The sequence below is a fragment of the Hyperoodon ampullatus genome (assembly GCF_949752795.1).
Source record: "Hyperoodon ampullatus genome assembly, chromosome: 11".
NCBI classification, from domain to species: domain Eukaryota; kingdom Metazoa; phylum Chordata; class Mammalia; order Artiodactyla; family Ziphiidae; genus Hyperoodon; species Hyperoodon ampullatus.
In genome coordinates, this window is record NC_136924.1 from 60,803,966 (window position 1) to 60,822,668 (window position 18,703).

Consider the following 18,703-nt stretch of genomic DNA (forward strand, 5'->3'; position numbering starts at 1 on the left):
GATAGAAAGGTTTCCTAATATAAAGCAACTTTAACCCATGGCATCTGTCCAAATACTGCTTATTTTTCACTTTCTGCTACATGTCTATTTGCTGCCAACTGAGGTAGTTGTCACTTTAGGACAGTTTAAAGCTGTGGGAAACACTGGCAGAAAAAAATCAACTGGCCACCTGGAGGGGAATCTCAGAACTGGCATTCTGGAAGTCTGTAATGGAGTCCAGAACCTTTCAACATTATCTGTTCACGGCTGGTCTGAAGGAGTCATTACAGCTTTTTAAAAAATCATCTGCCTTCTCCATGATCATGGTAAGCCAGTCAGTCCAATGCTGTGCTCCTGCCATTAGTGTCTATCTTCCTGAATAAAGTAATTATAGCTTTTTCCAAGGTACGAGGGTGAAGATCACAAAGACAGAACCAAGCGAGTGACAGAGACTTGGGAATTTGCTCCCTCATAAATGGCACTGCTTGTTTATAAGGGTACTTTCCAATGGCAAAAGAAAGTGAAACCAATGCCACTGTAATAAAAGGCAGCATGAACCTCTGGTCAGAAATGGAATTGCAAATAAGTACAGTAAGTTCATAGAAAAGTGCATCTGCTCCTGATGGCTGAACAAGCACCCAGAGGCATAAGGATTATCTGGAGGTCTATCTCCACAAGCACCCAGAGGCATAAGGATTATCTGGAGGTCTATCTCCTGACAATGCAAATTGCGGCAGCCACATAGCTACAACGTGTATATTGTATCAAGAACCTTCATAGATAGTTTCAGGCTCACAAATTAGCCAGACTTCCGGTGTGGAGGGATACAGGTGGTACGGAAAGGCTGAAAAGAATAGGTAGAATGGGTAGACAAAGGAAGGGAAAGGAAAAAGAGATAGTTTCTTGATCCCACAGCAATTCAAAGATATGTGACCCACTGACAGGAAAAATGGAGAACCTTAAAAAGCATTTAAATTCCCTAAATAAGATCACTCCTTCTAACCAGCAGAAACAATGCTATTATAAACCAAAGGGAAGAGAATATAAGAAATGAAACAAACTGAAATGTACATACTTCAGAGGTGAGGGAATAGACCCTTCCTGAAAGGGCAAATGGGGCAACGAGGACTTAGAAGGGAAGAATGCAAACTTATTTTTAAAATAGAATTGAGGGCTCCCCTGGTGGCGCAGTGGTTGAGAGACCGCCTGCCAATGCAGGGGACACGGGTTCGTGCCCCTGTCCGGGAAGATCCCACATGCCGCAGAGCGGCTGGGCCCGTGAGCCATGGCCGCTGAGCCTGCGCGTCCGGAGCCTGTGCCCCGCAAAGGGAGAGGCCACAACAGTGAGAGGCCCGCGTACCGCAAAAAAAAAAAAAAAAAAATAGAATTGAAAGTTAAATATAATAAAAACCCCAACAGACCTCATCTACAGAAAGGCCTGCAGGCAGGACTTAGAATATCATAGGTATGAGAACTAATCCAAAGCTCAGCACAACACTCCTTGGGCTTTAATGGATAATCCATATTAATAAATACGTAGGGGCCTATGGGGCTTGTCACTCTGGAGCACTTGCTGGCTCTGGAACGAGTTTGTCACATTTTTAAAATGTATTCACTTAAAAAAAAAGACAGACAAATAATAATCTATTTTCCTCTTAAAACAGTTAAAACAAGGATTATGCTAAAGTCACTGAAATAAAAGCAGAAGTAAAAGAGGCTCAGATTTGTGGATTTGTCTCTGAAAGATGCAGCCTATAGTCTGAAAGCATTACTTCACATATAACAGTTATCACTTCTGAGTTTGAAATGCTATGACTGAATCAACTTTCAAAGAGGAGCTGGAATGCCATGCTAGCCGTGGCAATCCAGTTTCTTCGGAAATATAAAGGTGGGCCGAGAACTTAACCAATGGGACGTGTTGGGAATTAGTCACTACTTTATCCACTCTGCTTCCTCAGGACCCCAGAGACCACCAAGACCATTTCCAGAGGGAGGTCTACTCAGGCCTCTAGTTTCAGCGGGAGAATTTCAGCACTATCTCATCCAACTTCCAAGATTTGAGAAGCAATTGTGCAACACATGCAACCTGGACCATTGAGGTACCAAGCCAATCCACATAAAAATAACTGACAACCACCTAAGTCAAGAAGTTGTTCTGTTGTGTGATGGCGGGGTACCGAGAATCTGAGTCCTCCTCCTCAGAGGATGTTTCTTCATAGAGTTCATCCTGGGCAATAATGCTTTCTAACCCATACTCCTGCTCATGGACAGAAACCTCATTTGGTGTGAGGTGGAAAGATCCTTCCACAAAGTCAGCAAATCTGAAAAACAGAAGATAATACTCATTAGGAACCTGCCTTCTGTCCTGTTTTCTTTCAAAATAAGAACAAATTGAAACCCTTGATATGCTCTCAGCTCAAATTATATTGAGTCTAGCCAACACCCTTATCCTTACTCTGGCAGGTAAGTAGACTAAAGCAAGAAATAAGAAAAGGAAAGCTGGGATCATAGGCCAACATCTCCTGCAACCCCATCCTGCTTAATAAGCACTTTTAGTTATGGAAGTTTAGTTACCCTTTTTAGTTATGGAAGTGTTAAAGTTCCTTTAGTCATCCGTAATCCTGATAAGATTAAGGGGCATGATACATTTATTTGTGTTTATGGCCCTATAAACTTTATGCCATCAGGATTCCAAATTGAAACTCCACGTTTCCAAATAAAAGGGATCCCCTCTCCTTAAAAAAAAAAAAAAAATTAAAAAAACTCAAGAAATCAGTGCAAAACTATCAGAGGGGAAACTTAATATGGTACTAAAGTCTTCTCATCTCAATGCTAAAATCAAAGCTAGAGTACATAGTTCTTTGAGGAATCGGAGAACAGGCTACTGCTTAACATGTGATATGAGTACCTTTCTCTTGACTACTCCTAGATGAACAAGGAAAACAAAGCCACAAATACAAAATGATTATAGAAGCATAATCTCTGCTAAAACTGAAGGTCACAATTACCCTGACAGACACTTGGCACTTCTGGCAAAGAGTTTATTTACCTTTTTGGAGACTGGATTCGAGAAACAGTCTTCCAAGCCGAGCAGTCTGGACTGTTGCAGTATTCTCTAAGCTCCTCTAAAGCCTTTCGGGTCTCTACCTCTCCTTGTATCCGATATTCTTCTTCTGTCAGAAGACGAGGGGGGACAGTCTTTTCTGTTGCATTACACATCTTTCTGTGCTCACCAAAATAACATCATGAATGATTAATCAGTAATCTACATCCACCCTTACGTCTAACTCCCTTCAGTGGGTCAAGCATACAGCAGAGAGCCTGAGCATTAACAGTCACTGCTCCCACCTTTCTTCTACAGACATCTTTAGTTATAATGTACCCTTGACGTTAGACTATGAGTGACAAGTCAGAGTAGTCAATATTATTCATTAATGTGAACAAATACACTTATTTTCCAATAAGTGACAGACAAAATATTTATTTCCCAATAAATGGAAAAACCACAAGAAATGATGGCATAAGACTGTGGTTCATTAACTTGGGTCCCCCCGAACTGAAGGCATTACTTTGACTATCTGTAATAGAAAGAACATTGATAACCTCAGAACCTATGACCATTCCATAGTCACCATACAAAGTGACAACATGCTTTGAATTACATCTTAAACTAAGAATAGGACTCCCAGGGGGCTTCCCTGGTGGCGCAGTGGTTGAGAATCTGCCTGCCAGTGCAGGGGACACGGGTTCGAGCCCTGGTCTGGGAGGATCCCACGTGCCGCGGAGCAACTAGGCCCGTGAGCCACAACTACTGAGCCTGCGCGTCTGGAGCCTGTGCTCCGCAACAAGAGAGGCCGTGATAGTGAGAGGCCCGCGCACCGTGATGAAGAGTGGCCCCCGCTTGCCACAACTAGAGAAAGCCCTCACACAGAAACAAAGACCCAACACAGCCAAAAATAAATATAAAAATAAATAAGTTAAAAAAAAAAAAGACTGGGGAAAAAAAAAAGAATAGGACTCCCAGGGCAATCTGAGAGCCAGTGTGAAATAATCTGAAACCAGGTGACCTGAGGCATGCGGTATAAAAGTGATATACTTTGCACCACCTAGTGGTAACAAGAACACATGACACTTTACTAAATGTTTTTATTTTATATATAAAATAACCAGAATTTATAAATGCTATAAAAATGCCTACAGAGAATCTAAAAAGAAAGACTTGAAGGAAATAAAAGTGAAGCATAATACCATAAATTTGCATTAACAAAGAGGCTCCCAGGTCAACACCTCTGTCTCCTTTTGCTGCGACTGCATCCCACATTGCATGTTTCAGTACAAAGTTACACTGCCTTTCAGTCACCTGTAGGTGATGTACAGCCAGTGAATAGGGTACTCCAGGCTCTTAGTACACAGTGCAGTGATGATAATGGCAAGGGCAATGTGTGGTATCTGGATACCGGAATACATGAAACATAAGCCCATCAGCTGCAAGGTCCAAGTCAGCAGGTTGATACTTCGTTCATTCTCCAAGGGCCCATACTTGTAACAGACTGCAAAACTCATGAATCCAACTGCAAGGACATAGCCTATGAGAAGAGTTATCAGAAAACATTCTTTTTAATCTACAGTTGGTAAAAATAATCTGTGTGGGGAGCAGCAGTAAATTCACTATGTCGTGCCTAATGAACCAGGGAAATAGGTAAGATCTTTACTCAATTATTCACACTTTTTTCATTATTCATATATATTAATCTCTTTAAGCTTCTATCCTTTCTACTATCCTGAATTTATTTAATTCTCAAATGGAGAATTAAACCTACATGTTGAACAACTCTAAAATAGTCTGTTTAAAAAACCTAATATATGAAAATCCAGATTAATTTGCTCTCAAAGGATAGATTAAGAGTTACTATCTTTATAACCAAAAGATTCTCACTTTATAGATAAGGTTCACTGTAGAGTCCTTTACTTCTTAAGGTCCTCAAGTGTATTTAAAATATGATTATATTCATAAAGTCAATTTACGGCTTTTCAGAAAGATGCCTATTGTGTAAAGAGAGATGTACTTATAAACACCAACAAATTAAAGTCTTCTCCCTAGCAGCATCATTTTAATTTAAGAGGTGACAACTGTACAGAGGAGTTAGAAATAAGTAAAGAACTATGATTCTTACAAGTTAACAAAATGGCATAGACTATTAAACTCCTGTAAGCAGTAAGCAAGCAACATCTTTTCATGATCAAATTAACTAAAACAGCCTATAAACATATAAAAAGTAAAGCAAAACCAACAACACTTACTTAAAAGATACTGCCAGTAACATCTCCAGATCTCTTGTAAATTTTTAAAAACTAGCTGAATGAGGTACAGAGAAAAGGACCAGCCTCCTACCAGGATAATGTAAATGGGACTTTTCTAGGAAAGAGTAGAAGTGAAAGCAAAAAGTTACTATGGGCTTTCCATACATAAAAGAAACAAAATAGAACTGTGACTAAAAAAAAAAAAATTCAACCTACTAAAAATGCACAAAACACATCTCTTAAAAAGATGTCCTTTATATTTTAAATGGTACAGTCTGCAAAGAAAACTGGGAAAATGAGATGCTAAATAACTTAAAAGCCTGGCTATATAATCTATGTAATTAACAAACAGGAAGAAGACTTTAATCCCCCCCACTGTATACAGGATTTCAAATAAAAAGGAAGAGGTTGTATGTAATCAGGCTCCAAGTTTCATCATGGAAAGTACCTTTCTGAATCAAGGAAAGAGTAGGACATTTACTTATCAGCCATCAATGCAAATTTTCAGTGCTGTAAGATTATCCAAAAACAATCCTTCAACTATCCAAGCTCATTCTAACTGCATGTGAGGATTCTGCTCCTTACCTTGGGCATAAACTTGGACAGCATAAAAATGATGATTAGTAAAGAGGCCACAATTCCCACACTCATCCCAGTGGAATAGTAGAAGATTTGACTTCTGCAGAGAGAAAATTCATTTCATGACTACGTGTGTATTCTTCATATACAGCACTGTTCAAACTAGACAACTAACCCAGCCAAAAGATAGAAAAAAGGTACAAGGTGAGAGCAGGTATTTGCCCAACACTTGAGATGAGAAAACTGAAGAGACTAGTACAATGTAGTTGCTGCCAGATTATGAAGATTAGTATCAATAAGGGCCTCTCAAATATATCCCAGTAATAAACCTCTGCTTAGTCTCCCGCTCCCATCCCCAGTACCTCTCCCCACGCAATTTCTAATGAGAATCTTTCTTCTGGGAACTGCACAGCTTCTCTAGGGAGAAGGAATAGCCCCAGTAGACACTGGAAACTAGAACTGAACTGATTACCAAGAAGGATAAACCAAACACAGGGCATAGAACAGAGAGCTCCTATTCCTCTTCTAGGTTCTTTCTACCAGATATCCCTCCCTCACTTTGAGTTTCTCTCAGGATCCCCAAAATAAGGAACAACTTCCACCAACCTTGCTCCAGCTGAACTTCAATTGGTGAGCTTTCATTCACTATTCCACAAATATTCTCCTTGTGTTCAAAGTTAATGTTAATTCTACTTTTGTTCAATGTTTGTTATCTATACGTTTTCTTTATATTTGTACATGTCTGTTTCATCTAACTAGTAGGTTCCTAAAGGCAGGAAATGAGTAAGTGGTTGATATTTGTTTCTTTACTTCTGAACAGCATGAAACTCATCAACACACAGCCCTGTAAAAATGAGGGCTAAACATTTCTAACGGTGGAAAGGGTGGTGCTGTATTGGCTAAATCCCATACATGATGGGTAACCTAATGGGGGAATTTCATTATTACCAATCTTATTAATACAAGAAGAAAATAATAATTATAACACATTATTTTTTTAAATTATTGAAGCAGGCAATGGCCTAGCCATCCATAAAGGTCCTAGAAAAGGGAATGGCAGCACTTCAAGTCTTTATGATAAAAGTCAAGCAGGGTTGGACTTCCCTGGTGGCGCAGTGGTTAAGAATCCGCCTGCCAATGCAGGGGACACGGGTTCGAGCCCTGGTCCAGGAAGATCCCACATGCCGCGGAGCAACTAAGCCTGTGCGCCACAACTACTGAGCCTGTGCTCTAGAGCCCACGAGCCATGACTACTGAGCCCATGTGCCACAACTACTGAAGCCCACAAACCTAGAGCCCATGCTCCGCAACAAGAGAAGCCACCACAGTGAGAAGCCCGCACACTGCAACGAAGAGTAGCCCCCACTCGCCGCAACTAGAGAAAGCTCGTGCGCAGCAATGAAGACCCAACGCAGCCAAGAATGAATAAAAAAAAAAAAGTCAAGCAGGGTACGTCTGAGCATCCTCATTCTGCCCTCTAGCCTTGGAACCTACCTGCTCAGCAAGTCACCACAAAAAAATAGAATAAGTCCAAGGAGAAAAATGAGGAAGAGTTTGGGGTCAAATCCTGAAATAAATAAAAGACTTCTGCTTAATAGGGGAACAAAACAATTTAAGGCATTATAGAATAAAAGACAATGTTGGCATCATTGGTCAGCTCCTAAAATATATGCAAACAGCCCACCTAAACAGCATTTTAAATTCCACACAAAGCTTGGGCACCCTTCCAAAGAGAAAGTATAATTAGGTCTCTGTCTAACCTGTACTTCCCTCAAGAGTTTATTTTTATTTTGGCTTCTAAGCTAAGGCTAAAAGAAGCTAAGCTTTGCTTTGGATGGAGCCATAGTGCCACCAGCACTTCATGCAGTCGCCCACAAGGGGTCTCCACCACTCTGGTTTTCAGGCCTTAAGTCACACACGCTCGGATTCAGGTTAGCCCAGAACTTGGGGTCAGGGCCCTCTGCTGTTCTCTAACTGTTGATCTCTGCTTGACCACCACCACCACCTACTTCTCTTCACTACACAAGCACTGTGCTGGAAAAGCCTACACTCAAACATATCTCGCCCAGGACCGGGGGGCCCAAGCATAGGACCTCTTACTGGCATACCAGACACTCCCACAGCTTTCACATTCAAGAGCTCTGAGTCTAGGGGAAGTCCACAAACAGAACAGGAGTGAGAGGGATCAGTAAATGCAAAAGGAACACCAAAAAACAGGCTGATCCTGTTCAACCAAAGAACTGTGGAACCCTAGGACAGTTAGAAGGGCACAATATATTTCGTAGCAAAACCCAGGAACATTTCTACTACTTACAACATTACTCTCCTAAGACAGTAAGTTACCAAGGAGAGACCAAAACTCACAGAGAATCCAACAGGATAATGATCCACCTCTTCTGTGAAACTTTCTCAGACACATTCAGAGAAGGGAAAACTCCCAATTAGACTGAATAAGCCTGAAACTGCAGTGATCTTCATATTTATTTATGGTTCCACATATATTCTTTTGCTTGTGAGGTATTCAGTTCTACCCTTCTTCAGTTTTTATTGTTAACCATTCATGTCTTCAAATGTAGACCTGTACATTTCAAGACATCTATCTTTGTCTATAAGTGCCCAGAAGACAGGAATACATCTATCTTACTTTGAAGAATACTAGCATATCAGCTCAGAGCCATTGGAAGTATTAGGAATACAAGTCTTCACAATTCCAGGTAAGGAAGTACTTAGAATGACTATGGTAAAGTCTCAAATCTAGGCCTAAAGGGTTTTATGAGGGGTGGAGGCTCTCTGAACTGTTTGGAGCAGTGGTATATTCAGGTTATAATCAGAACCAAAATGGAGCTGTCTTGTGCTGACTTTTCTCACTAATTATACCCTCGAAAGCTCAGTCCCTTCTCACCATAGAATCCATCAGAAAAACAGAGGTAAGACTTACTCCGGGTCACAGTGACACTGTACTTGGTGTCTTCTTCTATAATCTCAACTTTGAGGCAGGTTTTTGTGCTGTATAGACCCACGTTAACATAGGTGTCATTCAATTTCTCTTTTAAAAAGGAGGAAAAAAAGTTCCAGATACTAAACTGCTCTAGCTCCTTCAGTTTCTCCTCATTCTCCACCTGGGTGACTCGGACCAGTTTGGAACTATTTACTCGAATCTGTAACACAAGTAAAATCGGGATGAGAAAGAAGAAAGTAGGAATTTAAAATTTTCACAAATGTAATTAAAAAAAAAAAAACCTTAGAGTAAATAACTAAATCAATAATGGCACCAGCTTTCCACAGGCTTATGAGAAATATAGAGATACAGCAGATAAAAGATAACTGGGCAAATAACACTGCACACGGTACAGAGAGGCAGCTGTTAGAATGTTTTATTGTTAACATGATATGAATCTAGTATTAGGCCAGAACATAGGGGGAAAAAAAGACTTCCAAGCTGAAAGAGTTACCAATACAGCTATTTATGAGAGATCATACAAAGCAAGGGTCTAGAAAAATTAAGAAAACTGCCAGGCATAAACAGCACCAAAAATGTTTCCCATAATGACAAGCTGAAAAGTTCAACCCTTTGTCACAAATCACTGATTATGGGTAAATGTTGGTTATAATGTGCTCCAGATGGAATATGATCTTTATATCAGACAATGAAAAAAGAGAATTTTTTTTAAAAACCCACGAGCCCACCCTTATGTTTTTGATGTGAACAAATCCCTTATCAGTAACTATGCTTATAGCAGCAGAAACATTTCCAAAGGACCCATTTTGTTCAATCACTACAGCCAGACACTCTGGCTCAACAGTGTCATGAAATAAATGAGACCAAAGTCATTCTATCAAGGGGAAACTTCAGCTCAGGGCATTTACGCGACACCCTGTGTAGAATCAAAATAGAGTAGGAGCAGCAAGGCGAGAGTTTACATCCTGATCGGCACGCAACAGTTTGCAGCCCAAAGAAGGCCTAAGACCTTTAAAAAGAAAGAGAGGTGTGTGTGTGTGTGTGTGTGTGTCTATGAGTGTAAAAGGAGTGAGGGGAAGAGAAGGAAGTAGTCTCTTGGGGAAAAGGAGGAAGTTTATCTCAGGCCACTTAAAGAAACAGAGAGAGGAACACAAAATAGGCATAAATGCTTTACTGATGAAAACACTGATGAGATTAAGAATAATCATAATCTTATCAAGGTTGTTAATTTTATACATACATATATATATATATATATACACATATATATATATATTTTTAACTGCATGAGAAGGGAAGAAAGTGTCAATGTACTCACTAATCACAGACAGACAGATATTCACAGAAACTGCCCTTGCCAGGAGCCTCCAAATCATTACCTGTATCTGTGTCCATATATCATGCCACTTTGGGATAAGCACATTTTTATAACAGGATTGTTGACTGGTATTCATATAATAAACTCTGGATTCCTGAAGCATGACCACGTTTAAATCAATTCCGGCTTTATGCAAAGAAAGAAAATAACAAGTAAGTATAATAATAGAAAAAGCTAATAACTATAACTCATTTCATAAAAAGAATTAAACTGACCACTTTCTTAAAGCTGGGGTTAAAAATATCAGCGACTAAGGGCTTCCCTGGTGGCGCAGTGGCTGAGAATCTGCCTGCCAATGCAGGGGACACGGGTTCGAGCCCTGGTCTGGGAAGATCCCACATGCCGCAGAGCAACTAGGCCCGTGAGCCACAACTACCGAGCCTGCGCGTCTGGAGCCTGTGCTCCACAACAAGAGAGGCCGTGACAGTGAGAGGCCCGCGCACTGCGATGAAGAGTGGCCCCCGCTCGCTGCAACTAGAGAAAGCCCACACACAGAAATGAAGACCCAACACAGCCAAAAATAAATAAATAAATAAAATTAAAAAAAAAAAAAATATATCAGCGACTAAGACACAAAGAAGAAAACTGAGAGAAGAAATAAGGCTGTCTTATTTCTGTCAAATGTAATTATTTAAATATTAAATAGTCACTAATCCAGGATAAGTAATAATAAAAGCCACTATTATGTGTTTATTAAGACAGACAGTATGTTGTCTGTCTCATTTAACCCTCCCAACAATGCTGTGAGGTTGGCACTCTCATAACCCCCATTTTACAAATGAGGAAACTGATGTTTAGGAAAGATTAAGTAATTTGTCCAAAGTCACACAGCTAGTAAATAGCTTAACTGAGATTCACACCCAGGTCCTGTTTCTCTTATAAAGGCATAGCTAAAGTAACCCCATCTGGTGACTTTCTCTATCCATATCCTGAGTAGGATGAACAGAATTAGCAACATTTTTGTATTTAGAGTACTTTAAGCAGATACTAAAAGACTGCAAAGTTGCTTTTTTCCAGCTGTTTTGTTTCATTCAAGTTTTAAGAGCAGCCAATGAACATATGCAGTCCCTCTGATTTTACCAAAACAGATCTCCCCTCAGGAATTTATATTCAATCTCAGCTAATTTAAGGTTTACAAGTGACCATTATCATATCTTCCCACCCAAGTTTGCACAAGCTACCTTCTTTACCACAAAACATTTCAATATCTTCTTCCTTGCTCTACACTGTACTTACCAACTCATTTAGTGCTACTCTAAGGGGAAATTTAGTTAACTCTTTGGTTCTTAGTATAAAGGTGGGTAGATTTAAATAAACAAAACACCCCAAAACACAAAAACCTCAAACAAACCTTAGAAAGCCAAAGTTACACACACAAAAAAGGCAATGACACCCATCAGTTCAAAATGGTTTTAGAGTGAAGCTCACACTAATTCTGAAGTTAAATTCGGTCTTAAACCTAAATGTTAAGAACGAAAACTACAAAACTCTTAGAAAAAGAAAACAGGTGTGTAAACCTTTGTGACCTTGGACTAGGCAATGGTTTCAAAAATTTTTAACTTTTGTGTTTCAGTGGCGACTATCAAGAAAGTGAAAAGATGACCCACAAAGTGGGAGGAAATATTTGCAAATCATATATCTGATAAGGGTCTAATATCCAGAATATATAAAGAACTACTACAATTCAACAATAAAAAGAGAAATAACCCAATTTTTAGAATGCATAAAGGATTTGAATAGACATTTCTCCAAAGAAGATATACAAATGGCCAATAAGCACAATGAAAAGAGATTCAACATCATTAGCCATTATGGAAATGCAAGTCAAAACCACAGTGAAATACCACTTCATATTCATTAGGACGGCTATAATCAAAAAGAGGACAATAACCACGTGTTGGCAAGGACGTGCAGAAACTGGAACCCTCATACATTGCTGGTGGGAATGTAAAATGGTACAGTCTCTCTGGAAAACAGCTTGGCAGTTCCTCAAAAACTAAAACACAATTATTATATGACATAGCAATTCCACTCCTATGTATACACCCAAGAGAAGTGAAAACATGTTCACACCGAAACCTGTACACAAATGTTCACTGCAGCAACATCCATAATAACCAAAAAGTAGAAACACCCCAAATGTCCATCAGCTGATCAATGGATAAGCAAAATGTGGTATTATTCATACAATGGAATATTATTCGGCCATAAAAAGAAGTACTGATACATACTACAACATGAACCTTAAAAACGTTATGTTGAATGAAAGCCAGTCAAGAAAAAGTCCACATATTAAATGATTCCATTTATATAAATATCCAAAATAAGCAAATAAGCAGAAAGCAGATTAGTGGTTGTCAGGGGCTAGAAGAAGGGAATGGGGAGAGACCTTTAAGGGGTATGGGGCCTCATTTTGGAGTAATAAAAATATTCTGGGGGGCTTCCCTGGTGGCGCAGTGGTTGAGAGTCCGCCTGCCGATGCAGGGGACACGGGTTCGTGCCCTGGTCTGGGAAGATCCCACATGCCGCGGAGCGGCTGGGCCCGTGAGCCATGGCCGCTGAGCCTGCGCATCCGGAGCCTGTGCTCCACAACGGGAGAGGCCACAGCAGTGAGAGGCCCGCGTACCAAAAAAAAATTCTGGGGATCCCTGGTGCTGCAGTAGTTAAGAATCCGCCTGCCAATGCAGGGGACACGGGTTCGAGCCCTGGTCCTGGAAGATCCCACATGCTGTGGAGCAACTAAGCCCGTGTGCCACAACTACTGAAGCCTGTGTGCCACAACTACTGAAGCCTGTGCGCCTAGAGCCCATTCTCCGCAACGAGAAGCCTCCGCAATAAGCCCTCGCACCGCAACGAAGAGTAGTCCCCACTTGCAGCAACTAGAGAAAGCCCGCGCACAGCAACGGAAGACCCAACGCAGCCAATCAATTCAATCAAATCTATTTTTAAAAATTCTGTAATTAGTCAGTGGTGATGGTTGTACAATACTGTGAATACAGCTGCCCCATGAACAACCATGGTTAGGGATGCCACCTCTCTGCTCAGTCAAAAATCAGCGTATAACTTTAGTTAGCCCTCTGGATCCACAGTTCCGCATCTGTGGATTCAACCAACCAAAGATCAGGTAGTACTATAGTATGTATTTATTGAAAATAAAAATCCATGTATAAGTGAACCCATGCAATTCAAATCCGTGTTGTTCAAGGATCAACTGTATACTGAAGACCAATGAAAGGGTGGATTTTATGGTATGTGAATTATATCTCAATATTTTAAAATTCAGTCTTGATATTGTAGGGGAGGAAAAGTTTTCCTTGACCCTCTTGGGTCCCTGGCTGGGTCCAAAAATTAAACTGACAAAGACATATTAACAGGGGAAAAGCATACAAATTTATTTCATATCTTTTATGTGACATGAAAACCTCTAAGGAAATAAAGACCCAAAGAAACAGACCCACGTACTTTTATGCTAGGTTTGACGAAAAGTGGACATTCGCAGAGGAATGATAGGTTGAGTATGAGGTAAGTGTAGTAAACTGGGGGAAACTGAGCAAGGCCTGTTTATTAGGATTCTTCTTCATGCCCCTTTGTCTTCGAAGATAAGGATGCTCCTTTCCTCCAGGTATAGGGAGGACACCTCTCACATGAGGATTTTATGGCCTATTTCAAGGAAGGAGGGCCAAGTGCGGGAGGTCAGAGTGACTTTTCAGCTTCGCTGTTTTCTCTAACTCCCTCAGCTTAAAATATTCAATATGCCAAGGTGCCATATTTTGTAGTAGTATGTCTTGAATCTCATCTATCAATCTCTCACTTTTAATTCAATAGTAATTTGGATTTCCTCCAAGCCTATTTTTCATAAAATGAAACCCTTTCAAAATCCTATTGACATTTGTTTCACTAGCAAGCCCAAATATACTGAAAGAACACCCACTCACAAATATGGATCAAGAGTTTATTTTCTTCTTGAGATTTTAAGAGAGTAAGATTATGTGAAGCTTAAAACTAGTGTATTTACAAATAAATTGAAAAAAACCCGAGTCACACTTTATTAACTCCTTCTCTCCCACAGCACCAAGTAATATAACACAACATCTCTTTAAGCCCATTATTATTTTCAAGAGGGTAGTAAGATACAAATAATAGGTCAATAGCACAGGAGATTTGAAAAACTTAATGCCAAGAAAAGACATCAGTATTTTTAAACCAATTTTAAAATTCTTCAATGTCATTTTCCTAAAGAAATAAAACTTTTATAAAAAGCAACATTTTGGGGGTAATTCCCTGGCAGTCCAGTGGTTAGGACTCCCGTGCTTCCACTGTAGGGGGCATAGGTTCTATCCCTGGTCAGGGAACTAAGATCTCACGGAAAAATAAATAAATAATTTAACAAGCAACATTTTCTTAAACCTAGTTCTTCCTTTTCCCAAGTTCCACAGCATTCAAAGGAAAGCACTGTAAATAAACAAAGAAACCTCTCTAGAACAGCAACCTCCTACAGAAATCAGCACCTTGGCCAGCCATATCTTTGGAAATTCATTGAGAGGGAAAATACACCAAATCAGCCTAAGGGGATAATCTGTGGAAACAATCACCACTCTAGCTATAGCTTAAATTATTAGAAAAACATAGAACTAAACCAATTACCTTAAATATATACAAGCTGTCAAAATGCTCATGTTACAATCTTGTGCTTCCCACAGCAAAAGGACATACACAACACTTTCCTTCCCCTCCCCAAAGTGAGTTAGCCAGCATGTTAAAAAGCAGAATGAATTAAACATTTAAAAAATGCCTTCTGAGCCCAAAGATCTAGTTTTTCTTGGAAAATGCCTCCTTGGAATTTAGTGAATCACAACTTGCTTATTGTATTTACCCATAAACCAGCTACTTAAAAGTTAGTAACTTCGTATTTACTTATATTCATCAATCAACAACACTGATCATTTAACATCTACTGGTAGAAGGTAATGAAAATGATTCATAGTATGTGAGGACCAAAAAAGACCCTAAAAATTTATGAATAACCACCTCTTCTAATTCTTAAATAGCCTCTATTCATTTCTGTCAAGAGGTAATCCAGTTCATACTTAAAAACATCTTAAAATGCTCCTTAAAAACTAGCATCTTAAATTAGTGGGCTTAGCAAAGGATTATTCAATGTGATGCTGGTACAACTGACTGGTTATTTGGAAAATAAAATCTATCTAGATACTCACCTCACAACAAATACTAACATTAACCGTTGATTAAAAAGTAAAATGAAAAATAATTAAATTGCACCACAAAATATACATATATAAAAATTTAATTTTGGAGGACTTTTCAAGTACAAAAGCAATGGAAATAAATCTAAAGAATAAAATCAAGTGATCACATAAAAAATATAAATCTTCTATTTAAAAAGATAAAAGGGGGAAACAAATTAAAGTTCTGTAATAAATAATAAACAAATAGGGCTTCCCTGGTGGCGCAGTGGTTGAGAGTCCGCCTGCCGATGCAGGGGACACGGGTTTGTGCCCCAGTCCGGGAAGATCCCACATGCCGCGGAGCGGCTAGGCCCGTGAGCCACGGCCACTGAGCCTGCACATCCGGAGCCTGTGCTCCGCAACGGGAGAGGCCACAACAGTGAGAGGCCCACGTACCACAAAAAAATAAATAAAGAAATAATAATAATAATAAACAAATAGATTATAAAAATATACATCCTTAATATATTAAAAAGTTCATCAACTGACTTTAAAAGTACACAAACATCCCAATAAACAGTAATCACAATAAATAGGCCAAGAGCAAAGGACACACTCTCCAAAAAATGTAAACTCTAAACAGAAAATTAAATAACTAATGAATATTTGAAAGATGCTTCCTCACAAATAACGCAAGAAATGCAAAGTAAATTAAGATGCCACTTTCAATCTATCAAATTAGCAAAGGTGTTTCTGTCTGGAATATCCAATGCTGGCAAGGGTATGGGTCACAAGCAAATACAGCTGATAATCGTATAAACCGGCACACCTTTTCAGAAAAATATTTTAGCAAGATGTTTCAAGGGTCTTAAATATATTTTAGCTTTCGATTGAATAAATCCATTTCTGAGAATCTATCCTAAAAAAAAAAAAAATCTGTCCACAGGATGAAAGTAAAAATAACATTTATGAAGAATTTTAAATGACATAGGAAAATGTTTATGCTACAAAACCAAATGAGAAAACTATCTCTGGCAGCAACTGGTGGCCTCCAGGGAAGAGAACTGAAGTGCTGACAGGTTTATGAATATATTATCAATTCAAAATAAAATTTTAATTAAAAACACGTGGAAACAGACCAGAAGAAAGTGTGCTTTAACGGACTGCCTCTGAATGGAATAAACAGTGAGTGATTTTCTACTTCCTTATACTTAATTGTACTTGCCAAATGGCTAAAAGAACTCCCTGCCTTTTGAAGTACCCCATTCTCTCTTTAGGTAGCTCTCACTTTTAGAAAGTTCTACTCTATTACATGATTGTCTCTTTGTAGCTGCCACCTACATGATCTATTAGGCCACAAAGAACACGTATCCCAAGTTTACCCTTCTCCAAGCCAAAAAGTCCCCATTCCTCTCCTTATTAAAGAAACTTTGAGCCTGCTGATTGAGCACGGACTATGTAGAAGCATTTTGATATAAATATTATCTTTCATTTCCACAATACACAGCCTCTAAGGTTAAACATCTGGTCAAAGTTCATTCAGATCATATGTAGCCCTTCAAATGTTACTCTGGGCCCTGCCCCTGGAAAAGTACCTTCTTGGTTACCTACTCCCCTCTCCCTATAAAAACCGTTTCAGAAGGACGCTGCAGTTTGAAACTAGTTCTATGGATCCTGAGATAACCTTAAAGCTGCAGCTAAGGATAATCATAAGTGACAGCAAGAGATAGGTAGCAAACGACGGAAGAGGCGAAAGAGCATATGTGTTTACAGGATACGATTCTCCTTAACCCCATGAGTCTCTACTCCTCCAGTGGAAGCTTGGAAACATCACTTATCTTTCTGTTGTGCATTTAACAAGGGTAGAAGGAGGTTTTTTACAAACACTCTAGGTTTTCTGAATTAGAACGGAAAAGGAAAACAATTTCATCCCAGTCCAGAACCAATTATGCAGTAGCAGGCATCAAGAAAGTTTGCTTGAGGAATGAATAAATTTCGAAAAGAAAACTACTCGATGCTGACTAGCGTTTTTGGAAACGGGAATTTAACGGCTCCAGGTCGGTTCTACAGGGCCGGTTGGAGCCAGGATCTTACAAGGGCATAAGATACTGAAATAGATCACTGCATTTCAGTGAACTATAATTATCTGTTCAGCCACCCATGCCGAGTCCTGACAGCAAACGCTCAGGTGTTGCTAATTTTCTGAATGAACGGGATGCTCCCTTCCCAGTGGCAGCTCTGCCTGTCCATTCGGTCCTCGGGTCACCTTCCTTTTAACAAACAAAGAAAAAATCGAGGAGGCCCATGCAGCAGGACGCTGCCCCCAGGACCGCTTCTTACCCAGTGTAGGCCTCCCCGTCTCCGCCAAAAGGGCTTCAAGCTCCTCCCCACTCTGGGTAGCTCCCGCAGGCCACCCCAGGGCCCTGGTCCCTCAGTGCCGGCGCCCATTCGCCAAGGATGAAGCTTCTTCCTTCGCACCACGCCCGCGCCCATCAGAATAACGGCCCACGCCCTGGGGACGTTCCCCACTTTTCTAAATATAACCCCTCGGCACCCGCCCCCTCGGCTGCTGCTGCCGGGCGGTACCTGAGCCGCAGACCAAGCAGCCGGAGAGGACCAGGAGCAGTCGCACTGCACCACCGCCCCCGGTCCCCCAGCTCCAGGGCCCGGCACCAACTGCAGATAAGACCGCCACTTTCATTCCTCCCGCCATGGTCTCCTCACGCCACCTCCTCCTCACGTGCCTCCCCCCGGCAACTAACCCGGAACTGGCAGGCCCAGCAGCCTATCCGCTACAAGACCCGCCCCCTACCAACCAATCGGACGGGCGGGGCTTCGGGCATTCAGTCCTTTATGGACCCTATAGTCCCGCCTCTTAGCAACCGATGCGCGAGGGCGGAAAGAAGCAGCTTTCAGCCTATTAGAAAACTGGTTCTCATATTAGCAATGGCGACAGGAAGGTCCCACCCCTTAACAACATGCTTCCGTCTCCAGTTTATTTACAACTGGCGCGATTGATGGTAAGCTTAACCAATAGAAAATCAAAATGGGCGAGCCTTTTTTTTTTTTTTTACCAAACTCGGTATTTCCATCGAAATTGGCTCAGGTTCCCTGTTTCCTTTCTTTTCTTTTCACCACGATCTGTCACTGTGGGAAACTTAAGACATTGTGTCCTCCAAAATCCTAAATGATTTAGAAGGGAAGTAACAAAAAACTGTGTTGACAGTTTTATAAGGAATAAACATTAACGTTTAAAAATGTGGTCATATGGGGCTTCCCTGGTGGCGCAGTGGTTGAGGATCCGCCTGTCAGTTCAGGGAA

The 18,703-nt window shown here is 40.4% G+C and overlaps 1 protein-coding gene across 2 annotated transcripts; it reads right to left on the minus strand.

Moving 5' to 3' along the window:
• Positions 1 to 2,116: 2,116 nt before the first annotated feature.
• On the minus strand, positions 2,117 to 18,198 carry NEMP1 (nuclear envelope integral membrane protein 1; the record flags this gene model as incomplete). 2 transcript variants are annotated; one of them, XM_079714858.1, is made up of 9 exons in its annotated part: positions 2,117 to 2,300; positions 3,029 to 3,202; positions 4,340 to 4,565; positions 5,281 to 5,395; positions 5,866 to 5,959; positions 7,354 to 7,426; positions 8,798 to 9,017; positions 10,198 to 10,322; positions 17,969 to 18,198. In XM_079714858.1, 9 exons carry the CDS (start codon positions 18,093 to 18,095, stop codon positions 2,117 to 2,119), a joined length of 1,338 nt encoding a protein of 445 aa, XP_079570984.1. The 2 variants fall into 2 exon arrangements, with proteins under 2 accessions (XP_079570984.1, XP_079570983.1); XM_079714857.1 differs by lacking the exon at positions 7,354 to 7,426 and having other exon boundaries at positions 8,944 to 9,017; positions 17,969 to 18,095.
• Between the last annotated feature and the right edge of the window lie 505 nt (positions 18,199 to 18,703).